This window comes from Heterocephalus glaber, unplaced genomic scaffold, assembly GCF_053883595.1.
Source record: "Heterocephalus glaber isolate CG9 unplaced genomic scaffold, H.glaber_assembly_v1.0 deba00001673, whole genome shotgun sequence".
NCBI lineage: Eukaryota > Metazoa > Chordata > Mammalia > Rodentia > Bathyergidae > Heterocephalus > Heterocephalus glaber.
The window spans coordinates 21319131-21336968 of record NW_028258410.1 but is presented as its reverse complement, the minus strand read 5'-3'; the positions used below and the strand labels follow the sequence as shown (position 1 = coordinate 21336968).

Sequence of the window (17838 nt, the reverse complement as noted above, 5' to 3'; positions counted from 1 at the left end):
GCAAAGGCCCTGAGGTAGAAGAGCATGAGTATGTGGAGGAGAGAGCAGAGGAGACACAGCTGGGAGCCCAGGCATTTGGGGCTCTGAGGTCTCTTATGCTTAGAAAGACAGAGTCTCCAGTTCCAGTGTTGATTGACATTCTTTATTTCATAGCATTTTTGATCAGAGTATTTGAATCATGAACCCTCTGCTCACAAGTCCTGGAGTTTCTTTTCACGTGAGCCACTCCCTCCCTGTCCCTGTCCCTGTTCCACAGGAGAGCCACTCCCCCCAACCCAGGTGGGCTGACTGATTAAGTACTGGTTGCTCTCCGGGGAAGGAGGTGGGCTTGGCCTCCAGCTCAGGGGTCTCCGAAGCTCCCTGACTTACTGGTGCTGGGTGTGAGCTGGGTGCTCCTCAGGGAGCCTACGTCTCTAGGGTGCAGGTTGGGGAAATGGGACCTCACTGGTCTTTTCTGTCACTGGGCTGCGGGGCCCTCAACCAGAAGCTTCCCGCGCACCAGAGCCCCACACTGCGCAGGCGCGGGGCTTCGGGCTGCCTCTGGGAAACTAGGAGTGCTGGAGTCCCCTGGGACCTTCCCTGCTTCAGCCACGGGGTGGCGGGACTGTCTCAGTTTCCCCGTCCCTGGAAGGGGACTGCAATATGCTGTCTGCTTGAGACGTTTTACTGTGGACTTCTACAAGGCCCAAGTTATCCTTTGACTTTTCTTTCACCCCTGAAAATGTGACCTTTGGGAATTAAACACGCTTACTATTGGGGCAAGATGGGGACCAGCAGCTGGGACAAGAAAACTAGAGGTGACTCCGCCACAGACGGCCCCAAGGGCCAATGCAGGAGGGGCCTGGTGGGAGGGCCTGGGTCACCTGTGAAAGGATCGGGGCCAGAATTGGCCTGACCTCAGACTAATGGCTGAGCTGAGTGAGATCGAAGAGGGAACGGCTGGGGCTCTGGGCAGCGATGTCAGCAGGGGAGTCTCAAACTCCCCCAGCGTGCTTGGGAGATCGGTGTGGCGGCTTTGCAGTCCCCATATCCTCAGGAAGCCATCTGTCCCTCCCTCTGTCTCCAGGAGCTGGGAGCAATCCCTGGCTGCTGGGTATCCGCAGGGGTAACAGCCAAACAGCTGGTGCAGAGCGGGCAGCAGCCAAGCAGAGCCCACCCAAGTCGGGATCAGCTTCAACATCTGGCCTGGAACTTTCCGGCCCCAAAGTCTCTGTAGGCAAAGCGGTCCTGAGAGCCCAGATGGTCTCTCCAGAGAGCCTTAAAGTAGTCCATGGGGAAGAAAGTTAGCTGTGCCCATGGGGGTGGACACAGCTTCCATCCCGGGTGTACGAGTCAAGCACCATCCCAGGCTTGCTATGCAGCTAAACTGGACTCTGGCACCCTAAGCACAGGACAGGTCATGGGAGCTTGATGAGGCAGCAGATCTGGGAGAGAACTGGCCTTGAACAGCATGAGAGAGAAAGAGAAGGTGTCCTAGCCAAGAGCCTGCCGGCCTAAGTGGACACTGGAGGTTTCCACGCTTGCTGCGTACTGGATCACAGAAAGGAACAGTTTGATCATCCTCAGGGTCCTAGCAGCAAGTATGGCGCTGCTGGATACCTGCCCAGCCCAAAGGGAGTCCTCCTGGCCTTTCGTGCATCAGAGGTTGTGAAGCGTGTTGTTCGTCAAGGGGGGCGGTGGTGCTGTGACATTGCCCGCGTGGACGTTGGCCCAGTCTGGGAAGGTGCCCAGCTGGAAGATGCTCTGCGCCCAGGTATTCATGGCCACGCTGAGCAGCAGGACGCCCAACACGTTCATCAGGAAGCCAGTCCGTACCTGCAACAGAGCTCAGACTGAGTGGGCTCGGCACTGCGCACCGATGGGGAAACTGAGGCTCAAAGGCAGAAGGTCATTCTCTGGAAAGCCAACAGCTGGGGAGTGATGGGCCAGGCCGCAAGCCCAGGTCGGTCAGTGCCCAAGACCTTTCCATCTTCACCCCGCCGAGGCTGTCCCTCAGGGAGCTGCAAGCGTCCCTGCTCCCTGAGTGTTGGTGGCAGCACCACCCCATGCAATTGTCACAGTGTCGCATCATTTAACCACGAGAGCAACCATCTGAAGGTCATTGTCCATCTCCCTTTTATGGAAGAGGAAAATGAGGCCCAGAGAAATTGTTTTGCCCAAGTCAACCACCTGGAATGGATCACTTAGCACCCTCCACTCCACATAGGCACCCGCGATGTATTACACATATACGTAGATACCACACACACATGTACACACACACCCTCTGCAGGTCCAGTTAAGGCTATACTTGTCTATCAGGAAGAATTTCCTTCTGGGAATGTTACCTCTGTAAGCAGCTGGAAAGCACTCGCCCATGTGCTCCCTCCCCTGGTTGGTCTCTTGTACTGTTCAGTCCACCCAGGCTAAAACCTGTTTTCCTGGTTGCTTCCGCTTAGCGTTCCCCAGACTTGGCTCCATGGTGAGGAAGGCTTCCCCTTCCAGAGCTCTCTCGAGCCTGCCCAGAAAGTCTCCCCTGGTACCCTCATGCCTCAGCCTTCTCACTGCCTTCCCGCTGCCCTTCACAAGGAGAGAAAAGCTTGGCACCTTTCCAGGCAGGTGCTATCAGGGAAAACCTAACTTATTTATTTATTTATTTTTTATTTCTGTGCATGTTCTATGGGTTTTACATGTACGCATGCACGGGAAACTTTTGCTTTTAAATATTCTTATTTAAGTCTTATAAAACACGTGAGGTCAACTTAGCAAAGTTGTTGAATAAACGCGATGGTTCACGGGAAGGGCACCCGTGGTGAGACCGGAGGCCCAGTGTAAGGCCACAGGTGCTATGCTCTGCTGCCCCGTTCCAGACGGCCCAAAAGCCCCTGGCACTTTGTGGGAGAGAGGAGCCCAAGCTGGGGTCTGGGAGCCTGGCTGTAATTTCTGCTGGGCCCGCAGCGTTACGCTCGGGAGCAAACCCTGCAGGTGGGCCACAGACTGGCGCCTTCTCCATCTCCTGGACTGTAGTCTCTAGCTCCTGGGGTCTCTCATCTCTCTCGCTGTCTCTTTGCTCTTCAAATCTGAGCTGTGTGCTGGCTTGGCCCTCACTGTCTCCTCTGTAAGTGGCCTCTCGGCTGCCACACTTGTCCCTCCTGCCCTAACAACCCCCGCCCCACTGGGCAGCCAAAGTGATCCTCTAAAGGCAGAAGTCAAAGCACACCCAGCTCTGCTTACAGCCCCATCAGGGCCTCCCACTGGTGTTTGAACAGTTTCCCAGGTCCGTGCCCTGCTCTCTGTCTCCCTCCACACCCCCAGGTCTGCAGCTCCATCCTCTCCCACTCTACCACAGTCCTAGCACCCAGAGCTGTTCTCTACCCCAGGCCTGTGCCCCTCTGCTGGGTCAGTTCTTCCATGCTGGCTGCTTCCCACATCAGTTTTCAGCTCATATGTCCCCTCCTGGGAAAGTCTGTCCCTGCTCACTCATCTAAGCTGACCCCCATCATCCTCTTTCTCTCCCCCTTGCCCCGTGTTTTATTTCCTTCCTAGTACTTAGCAGTACTGAAATCTACATCGTTATAAAAACCTGCACGGAGCTTGTCTGCCTTATCTGTAACAACGCCCTCCCTGGAGCTAGCTCTGCTGCCCCTGGTGGCCAGAGCACGAAGTGCATGCAGAGCAAACAATGAATGGTCAGGGTCCACTGCTGTCTCCTGTGTATCTCCTGCCTCTCCTCGCTCTTTCTCGCTCTTTAGCCATTTATCTTGCTGGGGTCTTGTGCCTGGTTAGGCAGATGGCACTTCTGGGCTGTTGTCAGCTCAGGATACTGGAGAGGGAAGTGGCCGCAGGGGCAGGAGAAGGGAAGGAAGAGTTGCCTCAGCAGGGAGCCTCACTAGGGGAGCAGAACATGCTGCCAGTGGCTGGGTCCTCAAATCTCTAAATCCCTGGGTGCATCTGCTTCCCCTGCCTCCTAAAGATTCTGGGCAAACAAGCAGGAAAACAGAGCAGTGCCCAGAGAGAGAGTGGCGAGTCCCTTGTCCCTGAAGGCAACCATCAAAGTCATTACCAGGCGGTGCTTCTGGTAACAGTCTAAGTGTGAGGATGACCCCCGTGTTTGCTGTCATTTAAGTTCCTAGCCCCACTCAGAATAACCTGTTCAGAGGCTGGGGTGGGTTGGGGAGGTCAGGGTCCTGTTGGTGCCTCCACCTTCCCAGGCCGCTGGTAGAGATGCCCAGACTCACCATGTCTTTGACGAGCAAGTCCCCAGAAGCAAAGGCGATGGAATTGGGGGGCGTGGAGACTGGCAGCATGAAGGCGTAGGAGCAGCCGACTGTGCCTGGGATCATCAGATACAGCGGGTGCACCCTCAGGCGAATGGCCTGGCCAGGCGGCGGGGACAAGACACAGATAGACACAGGGGACCGGGGGGGGGGGGAGGGAGAGAGAGGGAGGGAGAGAGAGAAAGAGAGAGACAGACGCAGAGCCAGAAATACAAAGAGAGAAGCCACCAGCAGAGACCCAGGCAGAGAGACGGAGAGACATTCCAAAAGTCAGTGACATTGCAGGACCACACTGCGGCTTCATTAGGGATGGACTGGGGCGAATTATCCAGAGCCTTCCTTCTCAAGTGCGTATGTTTCAGAATCACCCAGCGCACCCCTGAAAACCCTGATGGGTGCCCTCACCTCCCCAAGACTAGCTGGTCCTCCTATAGGTCTGAGTGGGACCCATGACTTTGCTTTTCCCCAAGTTCCCCAGGGGATGCTGCATCTGGGGGCATCCAGGGCCACACACTGAGAACCAGGACTCTAAGGTGACAGCTCCCCTCCCTCAGCCAGACCATCCCAGGGGCTGGGTTTCAGAGACAGGAGCGCTCAGGCCAGCAACGCTGTCAAGTATTTCCCCACTTCCAAACCCAGGCAGTCATAGTGTCTACGGGCTGGTCTCAGGCAGTGGGCCACCCTTTCTTCTCTCTCCCAAGCGCTATGTTCACCTGCAATTCATGCTGATCATCTCTCTAGTGTTTTACTTGAGACAGAACACTTTAGGCTCCTCCAGGGAGTTTGTGCAACCCAAAGCATACGCATTTCTCAAAAGGCTCCCACATCTCCCGCTCGTGTGTTAATGTTTTGATTTTGATGAGAAGCAAAACTGAGAAGAATGTGTCTTTCACAAGTGTCTTTTGTAGAAAATGTTGCCCTTCCATTTCTCTTTATTGCCTGGTCCCCCAGATTTGATTGATTAAACCCAGTCACACTTAGCAAGGGTGTGAAGACTTCCACTCCACACAGCTGTGGGAGAGTAAATTGGGGAGCCACTTTGGGGTGTAATTTGCTCATATCTAACAACATTTAAATGCACGTGCTCTTTAATCTAGGATTCTGTTATAGGAATTTCTTTAGATTTAATCAAGGATGCATAGTCGAGACAAGGTCAAGATGGGATGGTTAGGTAACAATCTGGAAATACCTGTATGTCTACTAGTAGGAGATTGCTTAAATAAATCTACAACTGTTGAATTATAATGGAATATTTGCCAGTCATTAAAAAAGTATACAGTGTGTCTCTGGGGGCTGATACAGCATGCTCTCCACTGCAAATTGATGCACGTAATAAGCAAACCAAAACCCATAAACAAAGGGTGCAGATCAGTGAGTTGCTGCATTGCTGATTGTGTACCAAGCACATGTACTTGCAACAGTGGTTTAATTTTATGAGCTTTGGGTTATAGTAAGATAATCAAATGGAGCCAGGGATGTAGCTCAGTGGCACCACACCTGCCTGGCAAGCACAAGGTACTGAGTTCGATCCCCGGTACCCGAGAAAATATCTTAAACAATAAAAAATAAAAATGAAAGATAATCGTATGGTTTGGTCTTCTTTAACCTGTTTAAATATAAAATTGTATTGATAGTTTTCTAATGTTAATCCTTTTGAAAATTCCCAGTTTAAAATCTACCTGATTGTGATGTATCTTCCTTTCATTTTGCTACAGTATCTGCATCTTCATTTACAGGGGAGTCTGTATTGCTTTTCCTCCTTTGCTCTGGATTTGGTGTCAGGTTTGCAGATCTCACACAAGGGTTGTAGGGCTTTCTCAGCCAGCAAAAAGGGTTCTGGATGAATCAGCTCAGGCCCTCCCTGATGAGACCATCCAGGGCTGGTAGTTTTTAGAACAAGCGTTCTCAACCCCGTGTGACTTGTCCCCCCAAGCAACACTTGGCAATGTCAGGAGACATTCTGGGTTGTCACGATTTACAGCGCTCTCTGACCCATACCGTCAACAGTGCCGTGACCCCTGCTTGGCAGGGAAGGTAAGCTTCCCCTGCATTAGGGTGGCTATTTGTCAACCCATGCTTTTTACTTAATCCAAATTTGGTTACTTCTGTCTTTCCAGAAAACTCTCCATGTCCCTATGGGTTAATGAGGGAAGGTGCTGCACTTTGAAAATATTCTGTGTATGCATTTCTAGAAGAAAAATGTTCCTATTGTTTAAGAAATGGCACGGTGGTTCTGACACTTTCATGCATTTGGGAAGACAGGGATGGCAACTACAGTCCCTGAGGATGCACCCACCTTGAGGGGTCCCCCACCCCCCAGAAGGACCCTCACCAGCTCCGCGAGGACCGGCAGGAAGATGATGATGGTGGCCGTGTTGCTGGCAAACTCCGTGAAGAAGGCGATGACGATGGTGATGAGCAGCACTGCCAGGATGGGGGGCACATTCTCCAGCGGGTGCAGCTGCCCCCCGATCCACACCGAGAGCCCTGATTCCTGCGGGGCAGGGGCGGCCATCACACCCAGCACTGAGCCAGGGAGAGGATGGGGGTGCATCCCAACAAGGACAGTGCTACCCTTCCCAGATGGGGGACCCAGCTGCCCAGGGCTAGGATGCATCCAGTGTCACCCAACTGAGTCAGCAGCCTCTCTGCTCCTCGAATTCCCCTCCCTGCTCTATGCCCCAAACCCCCGGGCCCCTGATAATCCATTAGGTTAGAATCAGAAGCTCCATTTCCATTTGGTCCTAGCACCATGAAGCTCCACCTTGAATCGGAGAGGGGAATGAGACGCTTCGTAGTAAATCTTAATTCCTCCAATGGTGTTTATTAATTAACCAAATAGTAACATGTAAAATATTCATTATTATATAACATTAATATGCACAAAACATATTGTTTATGCAACATCCCTATATATCATATATAAAATGCAGCATGTATCAGATATATATATATATATATCAAATGCAACACAATCAATGTGATTACCAATAAGGATACTGATCACAATGATAAGAATGCAAACATTAACATCAACATTGCATTATCATTCCTTGTCACAGACTTGCCAGACTCTACTGCGTTCCCTGTTGGGTCCTCCTAACCAACCTGTAGGGTGAATATTATTGTCCTTGTTTTAGTGAGGAGCAGAAGGTTGTGTGACTTGCCCAGGGCCCCAGAGTAGTGGCTGAGCTACACCTCCACCTCTGCAAAGCACCAAGTGCTCGGCGTCTCCCTCTGGACTCACTGGTCTGTCACTTTGCCACTCTCTCTCTCTTTCTCCTCGGCATTTTGTGTGTAGTACTTGGGGCTGAAACGCAGGCCTTCATGTATGCTAAGCAAATGTTCTACTACTGAGCTACATCCCCAACTCTTTTTTAGAGTTTTATTTTGAGACAAGGTCTCACTAAGTTGTCCACACTGGGCTCGAACTTGCCATCTGCCTCCATCCTCTGCCTCCCGAGTGGTTGGGCTCACAGGTCTGCCTCACTGTTGCCCAGCCACTTTGCCTCTTAATGAAGAGCAATGTCCAGAGCTGACCACAGCTCTCTAGGCCAGGGACAGGATGAATAACTAGGGCAGGGAGGCACAGGGTGGGCTTGCTTGAATCCACGCGCAGCAATGCTGCAGAATAATTGGGGTCCTCTCTCTGCTGACTTCTCAGGAATTACCCTAGTTACCAGTAATACATAATACCCCACCTCGGCCCTCCTGCCATCAAAGGTATGCCGGAATAACCCAGATCCAGCACATTCGCACAATGACCACAACGCTGCGAGGTCAAACCATCCTCGATGCTGCCCCCTGGTGGCGCCATGTGGCAAGACCGCAATAAAACTGCAAGGACAGGTTCTAAAGTTAATCTTCCCACAAAAATAACAGCTGCAGGGTGCGGTGATGGACGGATGCCTGTAATTCCAGCACTCTGGGAGGCTGAGGCAGGTGCGTCACAAGTTCGAGCCCAGCTTTGGCAACTTAGCATAATTTAGAGAGACCCTGTCTGAAAATAAAAATTAAAAAAGGTTGGGAGTGTAGCTTACTGTGAAGGCCCTGGGTTCAATCCTCAGTACTGGAAAACAACAACAAGAAAGAACAGAGAGCTGCAGGTTTAGGAACTGAGCAAGGGCAGAGTCGGATTAGTCTCTTAACACTGACAATCAAATGTATTCCTACCACAGTCCTACAGTCCTTTTACCAACCTAGTTCCCGCTGGCACCAACATAAGTTTTAGGTTTGTTTTTTTTCTTTTTTGGTACCGGGGATCGAACTCGGGACCTTGAGCTTGTGAGGCAGGCGCTGGAACCACTGAGCTAAATCCCCGGCTCAACATAAGTTGTTTTACCAAAGAAACTTAATACATTTTTCTTTTATGGGTAATAGAACATTTACTGTTTTTTAGAAGTTAAAATTTCACAATGGATTCTAGAGTAAGCATATGATTTTTACGTAAGTAAAATAATACATTCCCCCCTACAGTTTGATTTAAAATTGCCTTCAAGGCACAAATTATAAATGCTTAAAAATATTTCACCCCAGAGAAGTCCTGGCAGGCTGATGGTGTTTGTTGTGTGCCTGCACTGTTGGGCAGCCTGGCACAGCCCTGCCCTGGCCGGGAATACTACAAGGAAGAAATGGGGCCAGTGGCTCTTTCCATGGGCTACGGCTGTGGCATGGAGACCAGCAGCAGGGCGTGCAATTAAATGGGGGAGGGGCTGCTGAAGGGAATGCTAATGACTTGGGTGAGTGGGATGCCAAGAGTTTCCCTGAGCTGGGCCTCTCAGTGCTGGGCTTCCTGCCGACATCCCGATGTCCCTCAGCCACTTGGGTCCTGGCTTGGCTTCCTCCCTGTGAGGAAGTCTGGCAGCTTCATGAGGGAGGAAAGCCTCCAGCCGGCTGGGGTTCTGTTCTGGGCACTTAGGGGACTTTCTCGCTCCCTTAGGAATCAGAAGCTCCATTTCCTTGGAAACACAGTCCCCCCACGGGTTCCCAGGGACACCAGGGACGAGCAGTAGCCAAGGTCGGAGGCAGTAGGGCCAGAGGGTGAGGAGGAAAGGCTCTGGAGTCAGGCTTCACGTGCACCCCAGCATAATCTCTTCCAGCTGCCATCCTGGGCAAGCAACTTAACCTCTCTGGGCTGCCATTCTTTTGTTTGTAAAGCCAGGATAATAATGCAAGGCCCAGAGGATCATTGTCAGGAGAAAAGGAACTGATCAGTAAAGCACCAAGAAAAGGCACCAAGCACCTGGTTGATGCCCCTACATGTGCTAGCTGCGCTTCTTGGTGGCATCAAGTCATGAGATGCCAGAAGTGGTGAAGCTCAGAAGTCACCCAATGCAATGGCTGTCAGACTGTGTTCCATAGGGACCCCAAAGGTGACCCAGAGGACCTGGGACCACCGTGCAGGATGGGAGGGAGGGAGCCCAGGCTGCCACGATGATCCCTCCATCCCCCTCCTTTCCTGATCACTTTTCTATATAGCAGAGTGCGTCTTATAACGGGGATGTTAAGGTTTAATGATCACAATCAGAATCCCCTGGGGGTCCTTGAAGATCTCTTAAAAGGCTCATAAAACAGTGGCTTTGACAGGCTGTATGCAACTCTGTAATAATCCTTAGGTGGAAAGACCAGCAGACTGGATTAAAGGAAGGAAAAAAAAAAAAGCAAAGGTTTTATGCATAGGTGTGAACATTCAGACCTTTGCAGCACTGGCAAGATGCATAATCTTGGGCAAATTATTTAACCTCTCCGTTCCTTGAGTTCTTTAAATGATTGTGGTAAGGTTTAAATAAGTACATGTAAAAATGGTCCCAGTACATAGTAAACATAATATATAACTTGTTATTTATTTAATGTACAAACACTTAATTTAGTTCTTACTCAGTGCTGGGTACTCTTCTAAGTACAGTAAAACCTTGGATTGGAAGTAACTTGTTCTGTGAGTGCTCTGTAAGACTAGCAAACACTTCTAGCTGATGCTCCTCTCTCCCCAGGATTGTGGGTGATCCTTACAGCAAGAGGTTATGGAGGAGATCTTGTCTGCAGAGGAGGAGGAGAAAAAGGGAGAGGAATCCTTCATTTCACATGAGATTAGGGAGATGTGTAAAATGTGGGGGGAAAGTGCAAAATTTTGTAGAAAGGTACCACCCGAATAAGGCTGTAGCAGTGAGAAGAACGAATCTGTTTCACAACAGTGCAGTGCTGCATTTTCACGAAATATTCCAAAGGAGGCAAAAGCAAGTGTCATTGGACAGGTTCCTTGTTCAAGCTGCACGAAAAGAAATGCTCCACTGAACCAATAGACAGCAGTGATTCCGTTAGTGAGTGAAAGTCATCCTACACAATAACCCTCCTCTCTCGTCTTCCTCACACCAGCCACGAAGGTTCAAAGGTGAGTGCAGGTTAATTTGCTTATTTTTCTGTATATTTTGTACCTTCTTTGTTACTTTGTAGTGTACTACAGTATTGGAATCATTTTTGTATGAATATTTTTGGATTGTGGAACAAAGCATCTGAGTTTCCATTATTTCCTATGGGGAAATTCACTTTGATAAACAAGTGCTTCGTATTACAAGCATGTTTCCAGAATGAATTATGCTTGCCAACCAAGGTTTTACTGTGCTTTGTTCATATTAACTTATTTAATTTTTATAACAACCCCATCAAGTAGATAATATAATTATCCCCATTTTACAATTGAAGAAACTGAGGCACAAAAAGGCTAAGTGATCTGCCCAAATGAGAGAAGGGATTTGTCCTAGTGATTTTGAGGTCAGAATCTGGATCTTATGATAATTATGACAATAATAATAAAGGTGACTGCGATTTCTAGCAGAAAGCAAGAGGCATTTTTACATGCCTATAGGGTTTGCTATGGTGGCTTAATAGCAAGATTCTATAACTTCAAAATATTTGAAGTTCATTGCAGTGATTTTTTTATATATGAAGGCATCAGAACAAGACCACATTTTCATCCCCAGATGGCAGCATATTAACAGCAATGACAGCGACAAGGCAGGGCACTCCTGGCTCTCTTCTGGGTATTCTCACTCTATTGTCTTGTCTGCTTCAAACTACCCCATGGTATAGGTCACATCGACAAATACTTCTTGAGCACCATGCAGTACTGGGACCCTTCGGATCTCTTGATGGCTGGACCCGTGGTGGATGGGACAGATACGGTCCCGGTCCTTAGGGAGCTTGCCTTCTCCAAGGAGAGACCACCCATAAACATGAAAATGGACAGGATCATGGCGGCAAATATGGTATAAACGAAATAAGCAGAGTGGTGAGAGGGCGAGGGGCTGGGGATGGGCACTACTCTAGATGGTGGTCAGGGATCCCATCTCTGAGGAGCTGAGAACTGAAGAGTGAGGACTCAGAGACCTCAGGGAGAATATTTGACATAGAAAGGCAGGTGCAAAGGTCCTGGGGTGCAAGAGTCTGATGTGCCTGAGTGAGGAATGGCAGGGGCCAGTGGAGTAGAGGGGAGTAAGAAGTGGGAGAGAAAGGTACCAATGTAAGAGTGGTAGGCACGGGCCAGGCTGTGTGTGGCCCTGTCTCTGAGCAGACCGGGAAGCCTTTGGCTGCTGGAGTTCCAGGTAAGGTCTGGGAAATGCTTCTAGCATTGGGGAGCCCACACAGCCACCCCCCACCCCACCCTGGACCTCCAAGCCTCTGGAGGGCTGCTATGGTCCAACAAAGGCCCTGGACTGGCTCCTGGGACCTGGACATCCCATAAACATTCTGGGCACTGCAAGGCTGGGCTGTGGCCACCCTCAGATGGGATGATACTGGCAGAGGCTGGGAAAAGGGGCAGCTACCACACAAAGGCCAGTTGAGCAGAAAGCCCAGTGGCTGCCAGGGTTGGGCACACAGCCAGACCGGCCTCCGGGTATGCGTCGTGGCCCTGCTGCCCAGCCCCCAGGCCAGCCTGTGCCTCTCACATGCACCCCTCACTGAGCTCAGAGAGGCCTCTGGGTACTTGGGTAGCAAGGTCACCTCTCCCAGCCCCTGGCCTCAGGGCCAGGCTGGGTTTGGACCATCTCCCTCTCAGGTGTGTGGGGAGGTCTGCAGGAGACGCCTCGTGGAAGCGTATTGGACGGGTCTGGCAAGAAGCCAGCACAGTGTGCTATTGCTCCTCTCTCCTGGGGCCCATGAGTCACCCTGAGGGTCCTGGTGGTACCTCATTCCCCTTTCTCCACAGCACTGGTGCTGAGTGGGGGCCCACAGGTGGCAGGTGTGATCGTCCCAATATGGCAGAGTGGAGACTGGCTGTGCCCACAGGGCCTGTGCCACCTCTGTTCCTGCCCTGGAGCTGGAGTCCCCAGGGTCCCTCAGCACTTACCTCACAGCCTTTGGCCATGGCAAAGCCCCCTCCCAAGAGAAGGATGATGTTCCAGGGCACCGAGTCCTGAACCTTCTGCCAGGTCAGCAGGGGCTTGGTCTCCACATTGGGAGCTGGGGAGAGAGAGGGAGAGAGAGAGAGAGGGAGAGAGGGAGAGAGAGGGAGAGGGAGAGAGGGAGAGAGAGGGAGGGAGGCCCAGTCAGCACCTGCTTAGGCACGTGGCCAGGGGAAGGGGTCACGAGCCCTGTGGCCTAAGTTTTGTGGGGAAGCACAGGGGTCCCAAGCAAGCCAAGGTCTGGCTCTAGAGCCAGCTTTTGGAGCATTAGAGAGAAACCAAGCATCATGCAGAATGATAACGATGGTCGCGGCTCCCACAGATCCGGAGTGTTCTGGTACCAGGCTCTCTTGCAAGGCATTGTTTCAATCTCCCAGTGGCCCTCAGGCTAACTCATATTTTCAATCCTCACTCGCAAGAGAAAAGGACTTCTTTGTATTTGAATTTGTTCAGAGAAGGGGAAAAAAGGAAAGAAATTCAGCAAAATAGAAACTGAGGGTCCTTCAGCCATAAATGTTCAATATATGGCATGGAACTTCCTCAAATGCGATGGTGTGTTGCAGTGGTTAGAGGGCTGTGTGTGTGTGTGTGTGTGTGTGTGTGTGTGTGTGCAGACATCGGTAAACTTCCTGTGTTCGTGGCTAGAGAGCAGACGATTCAGCCTTTGGAGGCCACACCTACTGTCTGGAAGGCAACTGCCCTGTCACTGCACACTGGAGGAAGCTGGGACGATACAAAGACCGCGGGCCCAGGAGTGCTCTGGGAAAACTATTTACGAAATCGGGGTTGGGCTTGGCTTGGCACACAGGTTACATCCCTTCCCTGGTTGGAGCATGGCCTGGAGACAGGCCTTTGGGAGCCATGGCTGGCTGTGGGCCTCTCTGGTCCTTTCCTCAGCCCGTAGGGCACAGGCACAGTGCCTGGAGGGTCCCTACGAACACGGCTGAGGTGAAGATGGATCTGTCTCTGGAAGAGATGTTTCTGCTTAGCTGACAGCTGCGTCCCCAGCGTCTGGAACAGTGGGTGGCACCCAAGAGTCACTCCATGGTTACGTGTCAAGTAACATCTATGACATGCTTAGCCCAGTGCATGGTGCAGAGCAGACCCAAAACAGGACCTTTCTCTGCAGGCTTTGTCCAGGGAGATGGGACAGTCTGGCTCCTTCCTGCTGGCTGTCTACTTCCCAGGACACTTCCCGGTTCAGTAACCACTGACATTTCAGCTTTACCCGAATTTAGCTCAGTGGTTTACCTGAAACAAGATGCTATAATCAGGACATAAAGAGAGTAAAAGCTTCCTTGGCAAGTTAGCAGAGGGCCCACTGCACGTAGCCCACAGGTGTGTATATGTGGGGCAGGTGTACACTGCCCGGGGACTCGGGCCAAACGCAACCCTCAGTTCAGCTCAGAATTGGAAAAGGGGACTGGAGAAGGCAAGTGGTCCATCCCGCTGCCTGTGGGTGATTTAAGAAACCCTATTTGTTGAAAAGGAGAAGTCTGAACAAGTAAAGTGACTTGTCCCACGTGGCACGTAATACTGGGACAGGGGAAGGGAGGCGCCCTGACCGCAGGTGTCAGGCAATGCAGACTCACTGGCGAGTGCTCATCACACTGCCTGCCGCATACCAAGCACTCACTGAGCATCAGCTGTCACTGTTCCTGTCATTCCCACCCAGCGTGCTCCTGCCACTGTTTCCCGAGCCAGGTGAATTTCCTAGTTCTGGCTCAACTCTAGGCCAGCTGACATCTACAGCAGTGGCTAAAGGAACAGGTTTTGAATTCTACTTGAATCCCAGCTCTGCCATTCTCTGACTGTGTGACATAAGCCAGGGACTCTGCCTCTCTGAGCCTTCATTTCCTCATCGGCAAGATGGGGAGCAGCATGCCCTTGGAGTCTTGGACATGGTATCCAAAGGGCTTAGCCTGGGGCCTGGCCCACAGCAAGCCCTGCTCCTTGGTTTGGCAAATATATACTGAGTGCCTACCTTGTGCCCAGCACTCCCTGGACAGAGACAAGCCCCTTCCCTGGACAGCTGACACTCCACTAGGCCAGGCAGGTAAGAAATAATAGGTAAGGCTGGGAAATTCCATGCGCTGTGATAAAATGGGGTGAAGCAACAGAGAATGGCAAAAGGATGCTTTTCCAGGTGGCGTATTCAGAGAAGGCTTCTCAGGGAGGGGCATCTGGACAGAGAAGCAGTGGAGTGAGCCATGCAGATGTATGCACAAAGAGCTGGCTGGGCAGAGAGGAAATGGGAGTTATGGTCGCCATCAGCATCCTCATCCTCATCAAAGGCACGGCAACCGCAGCACACGCCTGGGCCCTCGTAGGCCACAGATTGATACTCGATGAATGACCACCATGGGGAATCTAAGGACGACTTAGGCCACAGAAGAGTGGAAGGCACTGGGGTGGGCTTAAAGGAAAATCAGTGTGGCCTTGTTTCTACATCCTGCCTCCATTCAGCTAGTGCTCTCTCCATGGAAACGGGCTGTTTGGAGGCTCTGTAAGGCTCCACAGTCTGAAGGATACAAAGCGTCACCTGAGCCAAGTGGGCGACCCTCAACGGCGCTCACAGAGCCCTCCTCCCTGTCATCCAGGCGCAGGCCTCAGTGGAGGTGACACACTGAGACCCACGCACCGGACTCAGCGAACACAGGGGTTTTAGTGCGACTGCTGTCTGTGACATGAGTCTGCTTCACAATTTAAATTAACTGTCAACATTTAAAATCAGGGAAATTTCATACAAAAATACGGATCTTTGCTTCTCTTGAAAAATCAGCAAATTAGACCACATGAGTTCTTTTTTCCCACACAGTGACAAATGGTGGCAACTGAGTAACGCCTGCTCCCTAAGTGGACACCTGTGGGGCCAGGATGCTGAGGGTCTTGCCACTTTGCTGCTGCTTTGTACCTGTGCTGCAGGAAATGTTCTCTGTTACAAAGATGTGACGGGAAAATGGGTGAGGAGGGCTGGGTGTTTGGTGAGACACATTTCCCCACACCCTGCTGCAGGTAAATGCCTCTGTAAGCATTTGAGTTTGCAACTCCTGATCTATAAAACCACTGAATGCCATAGATGGAAGGCATCAAAGGGATCCTTGCCTTGCTCAGTGGGAAAGCCAGGCTGAGGGGAAGAGAGGTAACTGAGTAACAGAGCTGCCGTACCAGGCCTCTATATCACTGTGGCTGCTCTGGGCACCCAGCTTCCCTGCAGGGGACAGAGCCATGAATGGGCATCTGAGCGATGACATCCACACCACAGCTGGCTGGGACCCATGAGGCCATGGGGTGGCCTCTGGGGAAGATCCATGCACCTGGGAACAAGCTGGACCAAGCAGACTGTGGCTGTCAGGTGCATCATTAGGAGATGGAGACCACCGGGGAAGAGAAGAGATCACTAAAGGAGACAGCTCGAACAGGCAGGGAGTCCGTGGGCTGCAGGAGGGGCAGGAGTGGGCTGAGGTTCTGCAGAAGCGGAAACAACGCACCAAGGAAACAACACCAGGAGGAAGTGGATGTAGCAGAAGTCCTGGGGAGCTGGCCGTGGGAGGAACAGGGAACAGTGAAGGAGGAGACATGGAAGCTGTGGAAAAGCAGGAACTAATATGTAGCAGAAACCACACATGTGCACAAAGCAAGGCACTGGAAGCAGAGCCAGCTGCAAGGCAGACGCCTCACCTCTACCTCCCAGGGATCAGCCCCACACAGCTGCTTAGGGAGCCCTGGAACTCCTGGTCTCCCATGGGGGCCTCACACTGGCTGGGACTAGCCTGCATTAGTCTCTATTTCTTTCAACCACTGGGCATGGTTATGTAATAGCCCCTGACTCCTGCTGCCCCAGGTGTACACGGGGCCTGTCTCAGCTTGTCCCGGGTGGCACGTGCCGGAGCTGCCTCTGCAGGACACGCAGTGGGGTGGTGGATGGGCATTCTGAGGGCAGGTCGGGGGTTCAGAGAGGCTTTCAAAACAGGATTTGACTGCTGTTAGGGAGTCTGCCTTTGACGCATGCTTCCTACTCAGGTGAAACCCAGCCTGCTTTGCCTGCCTGGGCCTTAGACCCCTGAGCACAGTTCTTGCCTTCAGTGAGGGGATGGGCCGACCCCCGTTTTCTGTAAAGGGACAGAAAGTAAAAGTGTGTGGCTTTGTGGCAAAGTTGAGGCTACCATGACAGTACTTACATAACCAAAGAAAATAAATTATTGCAATTTTCTTGGGGAAATGCAAAACTATTTGTGGACACTGACATTTGAATGTCATGTAATGTTCATATGTCAGGAAATATTTTTCAACCATTTGAAAATGTCAAAATCATTCTTAGCTCAAGGGTTGTAAAAAAGCAGACATCTCTGGCTCCAGCCCAGGGATTATAGTTGCTAATGCCAGTCCTGCACTGTCACCTTGGGCAGTCCTAGGTCCCCAGACAAGGCAACCACTCAGACAGTGCAAAGGGAGAGGCAGGACCGTGTGTCGGAACAGTGGGGCTGCTCCAGGCCACTGACCCCCACACACTATGCCACTGTCCACACTGAGCCCAACCAGGCCCCAGCCTTGACCCTCTTACCTTTGAAGTCAAGCCACCACTTGAAAGAAGGCCTTTGGGACGGGAAGAAGAACAAGATGGTGACAATGGTCATGCCTGTGACAGCATCAGAAACAAACCTACAATGAGAAGGCCCCAAATCACGTGACCCTGGGCTTCTCAGCAGGCTGTGGTTTGGAAGATTGCAAATGAGGACTTGTGGAGGGAACTGGGCCCCTGGGACAGGGACTGCAGAAAGCTAGAAGGCTCTATGCTGTCCTCCCTGGACAGCACCCACCCATGGAGGGACACAACTACCCACAGAGGCAAAGCCCTTAGCTACAGCTCCCTGCGGCATTTAGACCTGCTTGAGCCAAACAAATGCTTATCTTCCCAATTCAAGTCCTAGGAGGAGGGCCTTGACCAAAGGGAGAAAAATCTGAGAGCCACAGAATATTGGAGCCTATGAAACCCCCATAGTCACCCTAACCTGGACTCCTGAAGGAGCCCTGTATGTCTTTGTCCAGCTAACACCTGACTACCTCCTGCCATGGGGAGCTTACCACACAGATGCAGCCTGTCACACCAGTGGAGCTGAGATCCACCCAGCCTCACGGCTCCTCCTAACCTAACTGCCACTTTTTGTTTTTCCCCATTAACT

The 17838-nt window shown here is 51.5% G+C and overlaps 1 protein-coding gene across 5 annotated transcripts in view; it reads right to left on the bottom strand.

Moving 5' to 3' along the window:
* Window positions 1–120: 120 nt before the first annotated feature.
* Window positions 121–17838, bottom strand: part of Slc13a3 (solute carrier family 13 member 3) — a 76130-nt gene continuing 58412 nt past the window's right edge. For 3 of the 5 annotated variants that reach the window (XM_004858105.4, XM_021239084.2, XM_004858107.3), the window contains exons 9-13: window positions 17220–17317; window positions 12601–12713; window positions 6589–6750; window positions 4218–4355; window positions 121–1815 (exon numbers count right to left, since the gene is read on the bottom strand). In XM_004858105.4, coding sequence (XP_004858162.1) covers window positions 1639–1815; window positions 4218–4355; window positions 6589–6750; window positions 12601–12713; window positions 17220–17317 — 688 coding nt within the window. In that variant the 3' untranslated portion in view covers window positions 121–1638. The remainder of the gene's footprint in view (window positions 1816–4217; window positions 4356–6588; window positions 6751–12600; window positions 12714–17219; window positions 17318–17838) is intronic. The other 2 variants (XM_087197776.1, XM_021239085.2) reach the window with 2 other exon arrangements.